This window comes from Typopeltis vanoorti, chromosome 7 (assembly GCF_054136105.1).
Source record: "Typopeltis vanoorti isolate ZY-2024b chromosome 7, IOZ_Tvanoo_1.0, whole genome shotgun sequence".
Taxonomy (NCBI): domain Eukaryota; kingdom Metazoa; phylum Arthropoda; class Arachnida; order Uropygi; family Thelyphonidae; genus Typopeltis; species Typopeltis vanoorti.
Window position 1 is genome coordinate 28,067,842 of NC_143555.1, and position 13,313 is coordinate 28,081,154.

The 13,313-nt window shown below is 35.2% G+C and overlaps 1 protein-coding gene across 1 annotated transcript in view; it reads right to left on the reverse strand.

Moving 5' to 3' along the window:
• The window catches only part of blw (ATP synthase subunit alpha blw, mitochondrial), a 193,458-nt gene that overhangs the window by 102,645 nt on the left and 77,500 nt on the right, over nucleotides 1–13,313 (reverse strand). Inside the window, exon 6 of the mRNA XM_090395741.1 lies at nucleotides 3,351–3,499. Coding sequence (XP_090251867.1) covers nucleotides 3,351–3,499 — 149 coding nt within the window. The remainder of the gene's footprint in view (nucleotides 1–3,350; nucleotides 3,500–13,313) is intronic.

Sequence of the window (13,313 nt, forward strand, 5' to 3'; positions counted from 1 at the left end):
TGTGCCTATAGGTCCTTTGACCTCTTGTGTATGGGATCCATATATGAAAAAAATAAAAATAAGGCCAATCTCCATCTAATTAATACCATCCACTCCAACTTGTGTAGCAACTTTGATGGTAATCATCAAATGCCTTTGCAAAGAGTAAGAATATCAATGTTTATGTCTCTCTTATGCAATGCATCATTACATCATAAAATGCAAGTGAAATGACAAAGCAAGCTCCCACTTCACAAACCCATCTGAACTTAAACACCTATGTCCATCAACCCAATCTTACATTCTATTCCTAAGCAACTGCTTCATTATCTTTAAATTGGAACTGTTGATATGCAGACTAGTCTATAACTAGAAACTTCTGTTCAAGAATGCTTGTGCACTGGCACCATTCCCACTAAAACCCTCAATAAACAACCAGGTGAAGGGTATAGCTAACTTTTGCATATTCCCTAAAAAATGTTATTATTCCACCTTTCATTATCATTTGCTTCCCTTCTTGGCATTGCGTAAGATCATTTCCACCAGTGTGATGTATGCTGACAAAGTGCTTATTAAATAATTCCACTACATCCTTTTATAATCATCCAAAGTTGTCCTTACATAGTTATTCCTCTTGCTTTTCCCAATGCAGAATAATTACCTTAAATTTTTCGGTCAATATCTTTTTGTATTGTACTCTTTAGCTTGCTTATCACTCTTCTAGCCCTAATTTTATATCTTAATGCATTTGATCACTAATGATGGTATTTCTGTAAACTCTCCTTCCACTTTTTTAATTCTCTATCACCTGCACCAGTGTGTGTGTAATCTTATATTTATGCACCACTGATTCATATCTGGGTTCAGAAATATATAAATGATTACTAATTAACTTTGGACTCATTTTAGAAAATATCTACAAATAAATCATGAACTTTTTTTTTTGCAAACTCAACACTCATTCTCACTCCAAATATGAATTACTGTAGATCTAAAGATAAACAGAATTTTGCCACAGATGTCAACTAGTAACATGATAGCCATATTATAACTTCCTGAAACATCTCTAACACCACTAATGTAAACATAACACCATTATTCCTGAATGTCTTATGTGACAAAAGGAATGTATTTTTCTTAAGCACAAATTTGATAATATTAGCACATATCAAAAATAATACCTCCCATTCTTGCATGAGCAACACATTAAACAAATGAAATATTCAGCTTTTGAATCCTTAATTCAAATATTTATTCCAATTTTCTCAAATATTGGATAAACCTCACAGAATAATTCAATATTGAATTGGATCTTTTTTTTTTGGAACTTAATGTTCCAAAAATCTAACAAAACTACTTTGATACACTGATGTATGAAAATGCAATTTAATGTTCTATCCAGCTAAAATCCTTCTTTCTATCATTATAAAACTATGTAAAAATGAAATCTCTTTTCCTCTCTCACAATGAAGAAATAATATATATCAACTTTCCTTATGACATTAATTTGGAATAACAACTGAAGAAACAAAATATTTCCTTTAGACATTCATTACAATTAATTCACAAATTTCATTGCAGATTCCGTAAATAAGGCTTCTGTAATGACAAAATATTTCATAACCAATGGTGAATACCTTCCAATCAGAACAAAAAGGTTTCAATTCTGGCAAATACAGTACAGATATCCTTAATGAAAGTTTATTTCGAGTTCTTTCATTTCCTGTTATCCTTTTCAAACTCATGTTTTGACATTTTTTTTTCTTAGTGATATCTCTATGCTGTAATATTATGCTAGACAAGAAATTACATTCTTGTTTTAATCCTACACCTAGGCAAAGAAGTAATTTCAAGACTAGTCAACATGTATACAGAGCCTGTTGACTTCATATTAATCCCTTAGTATCCCATAATGCAAAAACATTATGGGAAGAGTCACTATCCTGACCAGTTCTGACCTTTACCGAGGAGTCAGTGAGAGCTATACCCAAGATAATTTTAAATGAATCACTTTCCCCATATACAAGAAAAGCTTTTTGCAACTATCTCTCATCCAGAGAAAGCGAGCAACTCACTTAATGATTTCAAAACTTTTTGTACTTTCTTTTGTGGAACTAAGAATAAACAAGTCTAATTATTCAATCTAGCATTCTGATATTTTCCAGCATCACTACCTTAAATTGCCTGTCATTCAAGAGGTTAATGTTCTATCTAGCTAATATCCTTTCTATTCTCATTCATGCTTACTACTGAATACTAAAAGTACCTTTTTTTATCCAATTATAATTGCCTAAACATAACATTACACTTATTTCAAAATATCTTGCCTGTTTTGCCTTTAAACCCAAATAATATGACATGAATGAGCATATGCACAAATGGGTACTGGTCATAACTGAAGAGAGTCATTCAAGTGGATCATAATAAAGTGAAGCATCACAATGTGGGGGGGGAGGGTATCACTGCATCAACATGTTACTGCTGTAATTTCTCTTTCCATTGATGGAGCATATCTTCAATTCTAATGAGCTTGAGATCACAGAATTACTTCTTTCCTCTCCCGCCCCCCTTGCTGCTATAAACGAATGTAGTATTAGTCATTAACACAAGCAAAATTAAAAATACTATTTCCACAAATGCTGAGAGTTTCCTAACTATACTTCAATAGTTAAACATCTCTTATAGAAAGTTGTGTAATGCACATGGGGGGGGGGAATCAATTATAGGCCAAATGGAATATTCAGAGATGGGGAGCAGAAAAATCTTGATTCTCTGAGGCTCAAATGCACGTACTCCCAGTTATTTAATACCCAGAATCAGTTAAATGCTCCACCCCGGGAGTATCCTCTGGACTAAATTCACAAGGATAAACCATGTGTTATTAACCAATGTTTCTTTTGGACTCCCAAAGCATTTGCTAAAAGTACATGATTACTTTAATATGCAATGAAGTGCAGAATGTTAATTTGCTGTTGTGCACAGGGATGTGCATTTATATGTATATGCTCATGTACTGCCAGAAGATAATTGTAATGCAGCTAATTTAAAAAAAAAAAAAAGCAGCTGTATAACAACAAAAATGCATGAAGCTGATAAATCGATTGTGCAAATTGTTAGCCAACACAAGTTAAAATTTGAATAATACAGTTAACTCACCTATAGTGAATTCATAGGAACTAGCAAATTTTCTTTAGAAAAGCACTGTGCCCATGGAGATTGTGCAGACTTCCTGGTAAATTGTTATACTGAGTGAGTTTGTTGCAGGTGTCTAGTATGGCAAGTTGATAAAATAACCAATACAACATATAAATTTAAGTGTTAAACATTAGCTTTAAAAATACATGTTATAGAAAACATTTCATATCACTTACCAGCATCTGTTAATCTTTTAAGAATCTGTGCCACTGTACTTCTCTTTTGACCAATAGCAACATATATACAATAAAGCTTTTTCTTTTCATCTGATCCTTCATTGAATTGTTTCTGATTGATGATTGTATCAATGGCAATGGCCGTTTTTCTGTAAAGTCAAACATGAATGTTTTGATTTCCAATTACCAAATAAGTTACATTAGTAACTTATTAGGAAACAAATTTCCAATAAAATAGATTTAACAAAAAATATTGCATATTTTATATGGCACCTGTTAATGCAAAATGTCTGCTGAATTTTGGAAATACCCCCCCCCCCCAACAGACACACACTTCCAAATTAGGCATAAGGAATAAAATAAATATCTTCAAAGCAAGAACTTTTTTCCAAAAAAAAAAAAAAAAAAAAAAAAGAAAGAAAGAAAAAAAATTGACTGTTGACTTCCTCCATTATTTTCATGAAATGGAGTGCAAGAGATGATAGTTAAAAATGGTTTGGCTTTTACCTCCTATCTTTCAAATAGGGCTAAATACATGATTTTCATGCTGCACAGCAAAGATGCCAGATAAGCATAAGAATGCAAAAGTCTATATGGGATGGGTATTAATTCTGGAGCATAAGTTTTTACACCTAACTTTTTTTTTTTTTTTTTTTTTTTTTTTTTTACACCTATCATCAAGACCAGAAAACTTGTTGGATCCAAGTTACATGGGAGATTCTTCCCAAATCTTTCTGATAAAAGATTAGAAGCATGCAGTGAATAGTTCTTGGCAAAGTGATGGAGTTGGGCAGTTTACTTTGCATTCATCATCGGTATGAAAGTTGGAGAACTTTAATGTGAGGAGGTTAACCATGTCTTTGGATGATATAATAGTAACATTTGGATGTGGAAGAAGTGGAATCGGATGAGAAGCAGATATGCCATTGGAAGTTTGACAACTGGAAATAGATTCCATATTCGTTTGAATTTATTCTTAGCTTAGTAGTCTGGTATAAATTTTTGTTTAAAGAAAATATTTACCATAAATTACTAAAAAATTACTGAAAATGAGTAAGATAAATAAAAAGCAATTGAACCACCCAGCCAGCAATACAGATCAAATATATCAAAATATATGCTTGGTATGCATATCATTTTGCATACCAAGATCATAGTTAAAGTTACAGCTATACATAAACAGTTAAAGAAAATTGTAAACAATATGCAGGTACAAAACTTAAGTTCCACAATGAAGCATCTACATATAAACAAAAATACTGCAGAGATCACAGCAACACACATGGTCAAAAGTTACAGCAGTACATGCATAGTCAACAGTATATGTTAATAAATAAAATGCATGTAACAAAATCAAGCCATAGATGCAGTATCTTATAGATAAAATTATAACGAATGTTATTAGAGCAGTACATAAAAAATCAAAAATGAATTATTATACAAATATGCATGCATAAAAATTAAGTTTAGCTACGTTAAGCAATCCCGTATGTACAAATAAACAAAATTACAATTAAATATGTTTGTGCAAATTAATTCTTTGTAAAAAGTTAAACACATCATGCAATCTGCCTGAGAGTATATGGTTTGGCTGGATGGGTAAAAATTTCATTCCCCTCTCGTGTAAAGTGCTGGTACTCCACCAGAATATGACAAATAGTGAGACATGTATTGCATTTTTCCACATGTGGGAGGGTCATCAACCCTCAGTAAATAAGAATGTGTAAGATGACTGACCTATGTGGAGCCTAGAAAGAACCTCCTCTCTTCTATTTATACTAGAATGCAAATGATTAATTTCAGGCTTAATGTCATAATTTGTTTGTCAGTGCTTCCTGCCATTGGAGCAATTGGCTTTTGATCTTATGAACTGTCTGTATCACACTGTCAAACAATATGTGGATAAAGTATGAGCTGATTTAGCAGCTGCATCTGCAGCCCAATTTCCCTTAATTCCAATGTGGCTGGGAATCCAGCACAACGGAACATCAAAATTAAGGATTTTATTTTGTATAACAGATGTAACACCTCATACAGCACTGGATGTGGATTATACATAAGAGAAGTTTGCACCTGAAAATACTTAAAGTGCAAACTTTGTTTGCTTACACCTGGATAAAGGATTAAATCAAATATATAATTGGTATATATTACTGTATAATTGGTATAAATTATACACTTGTGGTGGCAGTTTTCTTTTATATGCACAAGTTAAATGGCATGCAACTCTGCTGTATAATTCTGCAATCAGGTAGGATCTGGTTGGAGATAATATCAGAAACAACAGCATCACAGCCAACAAAGGTATCAGTTCTTGAACCATCAGTTAGATGGGCAAAAAAATCAGAGTTGGCTGCTCTGTGTACATTAAATAATTGCTGGTAGACAGATGAAGTATGAGACTTCTGTAGTTGACAAAGTGAGAGGGTGCAAAGGAGTACAAACCTGCCATGGAGGGATGCTGTTATGTTTAGTGTAGGCAATGTTGTCAACATTCATACCAACAACTTTCACAGTATCTTTAGCACACATACCAAAAGGACATATTGCAGTCTGGAGTTTGATATTGAGTCCTAAAGCAGAGAAAAGACTAGTCCACATAGGATGATCTGGGAGAGACTATCTTTAGGGCATAATTAAGAGACAACTGTTTCTGAAGTGATAGAGCCAGTTCATTTGCTTCAACAAAGACTGAGTGGGTGATGTGTGAAAGGCACAGTAGCTATTTGTATACCCTGATGTATGGGATCCAACCACAGCAGGTTACTTTGTCTTGCAGAACCATAGACTTGAGACCCACAATCCAGCTTTGAATGTATATGTGCACGACAAAGAATAGAGTTGAAGGATAGAGTGCGAAGGAGCTTCAATGCTCTCTTGCACTTTTCTCTTAGTTGATGAATGTGTGCAGAAATGCAAATTTTCTGTCAAAGATGAGTTAGCAAGAACTTGGCTTCTGAAGCTACCAAAATAACAGTTCATCCCATTTTTAATTCAGTATCTGGGTGCATTTTCGACAGAAGTGAAAACCTAAACCCATTACTAAGAACCAAAGAGAAACATGATCAGCTGCTTGCTGAAGTTGTCTTTCTGTTACCCTCATGTTATGAGAGTGACAGTAAATTGTGAAGTCATCAACATATAGAGCATTATCTACAGTGTAAGGAAGCTGTTCAGTGATTGAGTTAACTTTAATAGCAAAAAAGTGTCACACTTAAGAGAGCCTTGGGGAACACCCTGCTCTCAATGATATGGTCGAGATACTGTACTTCCCACTCTAATTTGGAAAGTTCGCCTGGAGAGACTAAGTTTTTAATAAATAAAGGAGGGTGTCCTTTGAGAGCCAGGTTATAGAGGTCTTTTAATATGCTATATCTTCAGGCTGTGTCATAAGCTTATTCCCCATGTCAAAGAAAACTGAAACAAGATGTTCTTACTTCAGAAATGCATCTCTTATACACGTTTCTAAACGAACCAAATGATCTAAAGGTGAATGATGTCTACACAACCCACACTATATATCCAAGAGAAGATCATTGCTTTCTAAATACCAGAGAAGTGTGGCATTAACCATTTTCTCTAGTATCTCACAAAGACAGCTGATCAAAGAAATAGGTTGATAATTATTTACTTGCATTGGATCCTTTCCTGGTTTTGGGATAGCATTGACAACTGACTTATGCCAAGAATCCAGAAACTCTTCCTCTGCAAGAGAAGAGTTTCTGGATTGTTGTATTTCTTGTATATTAAAAGAAAAGAAGGAGATCCATAGAAAAAGATAGATGTTTTATCATTTCATAATGGATATCATCAGGTTCTACTGTAGAAGAGCTCTTTTTAGTTCCTCTTTAACACATGGTTGATTGTATGGCTCAAGAACATTGTTAGAAAAATTTAGCCATTGTTTCTCTTGCTGCAGTATTAAAAATTTAGGAGGATATGAAGCTTTTGCTGAGAATCCAGCAAAATTTTCTTCCAAAGTGTCTGCAATAGCTTTGGGTAACACTTCCAATTATGGTCTACATAATGGTGGACCAATGGTATGTTCTATATTGACCTTTCATTTTCTAGATTTCATCCCATACAATTTTTGGACTGGTCATTACATTAATTGATGTGGTAAATTGGATCCATGAGTGTTTTCGACTTTGACATCTCACATAACATGCTTTGGCTTGAGCATGCTTAAAAGTTATTGAGTTTATTGTGGTGGGTACCTACGAAATATACTCCAAGCTCTGTGTTGATCTTTTTTGGCTGTCTGGCATTCTAGGTTCCACGAAGGCTTTGGATAGAGTGAAAATCAATATGTTTTTGGAATGGAGGCGATTTGCTGCCTGGACAATGCACTGTTATATACTTGACTGATGGTACCAGCATTAAATTTTGCAACATTAGAAAAAGTGTTCCAGTCAGCATGGTCCATTTTCCATGGCATCCGTGTGGGTGAACATGGTTCCTGTGAAGATCAGGAAAGTGATCGCTCCCATATATGTTCTCTTCAATGTCCCACATGAGCAGTGGAAGGATGGAAGTGAGCAGATTGTAAAATCAATTTGCAAATATGAACAGGTAGGCATATAGAAGAAAGCATTGAGTCTATTATTCAAAAGGGGAGAGATCATCATTGTCAAGGATTCGTTATTCGACTCACCTATTAGCGTATGCCGCTATTCCCCACAGTACCGTGACCATTAAAGTCACCCATCAAAAGTTTGTGTTTGGCATCAGAGCTCCCCACCGACCACAGAGCCACACATTGACCAGCAAGCAGTGACTTTGCTTGGGAGTGGAACGGCAGGGATATCCCGGACACTATACCGGTACTACAGCAAGCCTAGGATCCCAACCCCAGACCATGGGAGGTGAGAGACTTAGTGCAACACCGTTGACCCCAGAAGGCAAGTCCACTAGCCGAATGATCCTGACAGGGCCACCCAGGACCACACCAGGATCTTGCTGAAGCAGAGGTAGATCCTGGTAGAGCAAGACTACCAGGATCCCCCCCCCTTTCCGAATGTCCAAGGATCAAACTGCACAGCAAACACGGGAGCAGGGTGTTGGATCCCAGTGGTGGTGGTGGTCTGGAAAAAAGGATAGTAAAAAAAAAAAAGACTCGAGAAGTAGAACAAAGAATACAGGAAGAAAGGTAAAGAGAAAGAGGAAGAATGAAAAGAGCCAGCACAATCACTGGGAAGTCCCCCTCCACCACGAACAGGTTCCCCACATGGAGGGGGTCATTTTTTTCTATAATATCCCAAAGTTGTATTGTCTTCAATGGACACTTTGCACTCAATTATGGATGTATATACGTGTCTGGGCCAGTATACAGTAGTTAAATAAAAACTTTAAACTCGCAGTAAGTTGCAACACAAGAGATTTAATATATTTTTGTACCTATAACTTAATTGTTTCTATCCAAATGTGAAATGAACATATGCAAACTGAGAAGAAAATGCAAATTTTTTTTTGGTCTGCAAAAAATTTAAGCACTTTTCTTTTACGATGAAATTTGGGACCATCACATTTGTATCTTGCATTTTAAGGGCAAAATATGGAGATAGTATGGGTTCAACTGCAACTTGGCCCATTCAAGGGATCTGTATTTGCTGCTGACTGTCTTATGTAGCTCTGGTTGCTATAAAATGATTGTAAAGCTGGAGTTTTGTTTTCAAGTCACCTGTGATATGATAAATTTTTTCTTTTACTGCTTCAGAATACTTGCTGGAAACATCAGATTGAACAGCAGCCTGGAGTTTTGGGTGGAATAGAGGAAGGTCTTTGTTCAAGTAAGAATTTGGGTTATTCATCTGGATCAGAAAAAAAAGAAGAAAGTAGTTATTCCAAGGAAAGGAGGAGAAATAAGTCACACGGTTTCTCTTCTTCAAGGTGTACTATAAGATAAAAACAATAAATCATAAAATATTTATTAACTGGCTTATATTTAACTGAATTTCAGACTAGCACATTGTGCTCCAATGATACTAATTTGAAATCCAGAGAAATGCAAGCCAGTTAACATACTTGTATGATTTATTGCTTTGGTGTTGTAATAATATGAAAAATATATTAATAGCATCCAATAGCACTCAAGATTTGCAGGCAAGCAGACTTGGAGATTGTGGTCAGATTTACTTTGACTAAAGCTGACATCCGTAGCATATAGGGAGAACTGGATCAAGAGAACTGGGAGTGAAAAAGATTATAAGTCATTATTTTTACAGCTATTTTTGCCTGTTTTCATTTAGGAGTGTCCCTTATTTTAAATACACTGGCATTTTACTCAAGAATTCATAGGGTATTATAAGTGTATTTTAAGGGTAAATATATGCAGACTAATAGAGGAAAAAATTTGCACATACCTATTTGGATGTCTTCGTTCTCCATACTTCTGCTGTTTAGACTGTTGAAGGGGTTAGGGAACGTGGGAAGATTAATTAGAAAACCCGCCAGGTTTTTTTAATAATATATATATATATATATTATTATATTTAAGGTGCTACTTTGGGGAAGGGTCATGGGAAACATGGGCAGGGGACATTATATGTTATTTTGGTAGATGGAAAAATTTGTTAAAGATTGTTGCTAACAGCAAATATCTACAGCTCTTTCAGTATGATCAGTGGAAATGGATAACAGAACTCATGAGTTGAATTTGGAAGTCCAAGGAAGACTGTTTGGGTTATAAGGAGTGTAGATAATCAAGATTCCAGGAAAATTTCACCTTTCTTCCTTTTTTTTTTTTTTTTTTAATAGATAAACAGCTTTCTCCATTGACCTCCAACCATTTTCCAGTTTTGCTGATGATAACTCTCCACTTTATGATAAACATTGCAGTGCTAAAACATCACAAGCTTCAAGATTACATACAATATATGCCCTAAACACTGATCTCCACAACATCCTTTAATGGGACAATAACAACCTAGATATTTTCAATGCTTCCAAAATTGTTTGCTACTATTTCCTGCAAAGTCTTTTTCTTGAAAAAAAAAAAAAAAAAAATTAGTTCTTTCTCATAGGTTTCAACCCCCCCCCCCCCCCTGGCAAAAGGGTCAATCCAGGTGAATCAAATTAAATAGAAATTGCACATTACACTTTCACGACAATAAGTATTTGGGTTAGTATTTTTTTTGTTTAAGGATTTTATAATTCTGTTTTTGAAATGGATCGTGTGCAGATGAGACAGGAACATAGCGACCCATAAACACCGATGGGCAATACAGTGAAAGTGAGCCATCACTCGATGACTAAAACTGCTCCTGATAATTCTTTCTTCAAAGTAAATTTGATTTTCAGCATATAAATTATTTATTTCACGTAGAAAGGATAAAAGCTCTGATTCTGTACCAAAACAAAATTGTCACCTACATAGTATATCCAGAGGCATTAGGACAGACAATCTTTCTTCACAACATTCTAAATAAAAATTAGCTAAACTTCATGACAGAAGTGAGCCATCACAGTACCTTCCATCTGTTTGTAAAGTTTGTCTTTCCAGATAAAATATCCAGAAGCAATCATAAATGTGAATAAGTCTAATTTCAGATAAAAAAATTCTATGAATATAAATCATGTTCCAATATGAGGCACATTTGAAAAGGATATAATGTTGAAGCTGATTATAATATCTTAACATTCAAGTTGCCTTATTTTTAAGAGAAATTCTACACATTCTTTTCCCCAAGTAAAAAGATATAACAATTATAGGACAATACTGAAGATTAGACAAATATTTTATGGATAAGTCCATGAAATCAAGCATGGGAATATAACAAAGATCTGCATTTAAGTTTTGTCGATCAGGAAAATGCATATGACAAGGTGTCAAGAGAGAAGCTATTCAATACGCTACAGTTATATGATGTCAATGTGGCATTATATCAAGCAATACTTAGTCTTTATTTGAGTTGTAAGTCAGCAGTTAGAACTGAAGGAAGTACAGGAAGATGGTGTAACTGAACGAACAAGGATGGGCTAGCAATTTGGGATTTAGCTGGCGAAATTGTATTCTTATTGGGTTAAACCAAAATACAAAATTTCATGCCAGTTGGGGCGTCACCTGGTTAAACAAGGCCCCCCCCCCCGTTCTTTTTGCCAGGGAACCAGGGCGAACAGCGAAAAGTCAGCTAATGGAACAAGCAGAATGGCAAAGAAATGGAATTAGCTGAGAAATTAGATAAGTACCAGATCAATAAAATAGGGGTGACTGAAACAAAAACTGGCAAGATCTTTCTGAGCAATAAATACAAAATGTTATATTCAGTCAATAACAATCAAGGAAAAGAAGGAGAAGCCATAGTATTCAACACTAAATACAAGGCTAATCTTCTTGAATGGCAGGAGGTCTCAGGTAGAGTGATGTGAGCAAATATGAGAAGGGGGTACTGGACAATGAGAATTATTTGTGCCTATGGTCCCACAGGAGGTTCTATTAAGGTAGAAGTGGAGGAATTTTTTGAGGCTTTTAGAGAAAGCAACTGACACAATGAAAAAGGAAAAGTTGGTCCTTGTTGGGGATCTAAATAGCAGAGTAGGAAATGATTGCCAGACATACAAAAATATTTTGGGCAAATTTGAAGAAAAGAGCAAAGCTAATAATGGCAAATACGTGTTGGATTTCTGCTCAGGACATGGACTGGTTATTACTAACACCATGTTCCAACATAAAAATGTGCACAAATTCACATGGAGAGAAGACGCAAGGAATAAGAAAAGTCTCATTAATTATTTTATTGTTGATAGTGATGTTTTCTCCCTGGTGCAGGACACCAGAATGTACAGAGGATTTGAAATTGAAAGTGATCACTATTTAGTCTTGAGCAGGATAAAACTGAATTTCGTATTGAAAAGAATAACATGTAAGAAATTTTTAAAGCAAATAAAAGCTGAGCAGCTCTCAGATGTGAACTGCAGACTAAAATACACAAAGATTATTGAAGAAAAAATGAAAGAGTTTGAGAACAGCCACCAAACCTTGGAGATTCAGTGGCAAGAAGAAAGCTGAAGAAAACACTGTTTGATTCAGGCAGAGAGGCATGTGGTGAGGTTGTCTGCAAAGATAGAAAAATCAGAACTCCATGGTGGACACAGGAAGTTAAAGAGACAGTGAAGGAAAAGAAGAAATATTATTAAAAGTTCCTGGCAAATAAGTCAGCTTGTGATCTTAGAGAATAACAGAGACAAATGTAAGAAAGCTAAACACTGTGTAAAATACAAGAAAACATTTCAGCTACTTAGGCACGATTTTTAGTGAAGATGGCAAGTTAAATATGGAAATAGACAACAGAATCAACAAAGGTGCTATGGTAGGAAATCAACTGAATAAATTTATATGGAATAAGAGAGAAATTAGCCAAAACACTAAATTAGCTGTATACAAGACAGTGTTTAAACCAATTTTAACTTATGGATCTGAGAGCTGGGTCAGAAGTAAAACACTTGACCAAAGACTAGAGACCACAGATATGAGAGTCCTGAGAAAGATTACAGCCGTGAACAGATGGCATCAATGGCAATATCATATTAAAAACGAGGATATTAGGAAAGAACTTGACATTGTCAGCATCCAGGAATATGTCAGCAGAGCTAATCTCAGGTGGTATGGTCACTTAAATAGAATGGGCGAGGAAAGATTAGCAAAACAAGTGTTCTCTGCCAGGTTGGCAGGAAAAAGACCCAAGGAGAAGACCAAGATATAGGTGGATTGATACTGTACAATGTGCCTTAGAAGATAGAATTATAAGATCTGATAATGTTGGAGTCTTGACAAGTAAAAGACTGATTTGGAGGTAAATTGCAGGTAGGAAGTTAGTAATGATGTAAATTTTTCATGTAGTACTATCATATCCTGTACACCCCTTGAGCAGGAATTTGATGGTTTGATGAAAGGCACATATTCAGAGATGGCAATTGGCTAGCTGAACGGGTTGCTTAAGGATCTAAGTTGGACAACTAACCAGG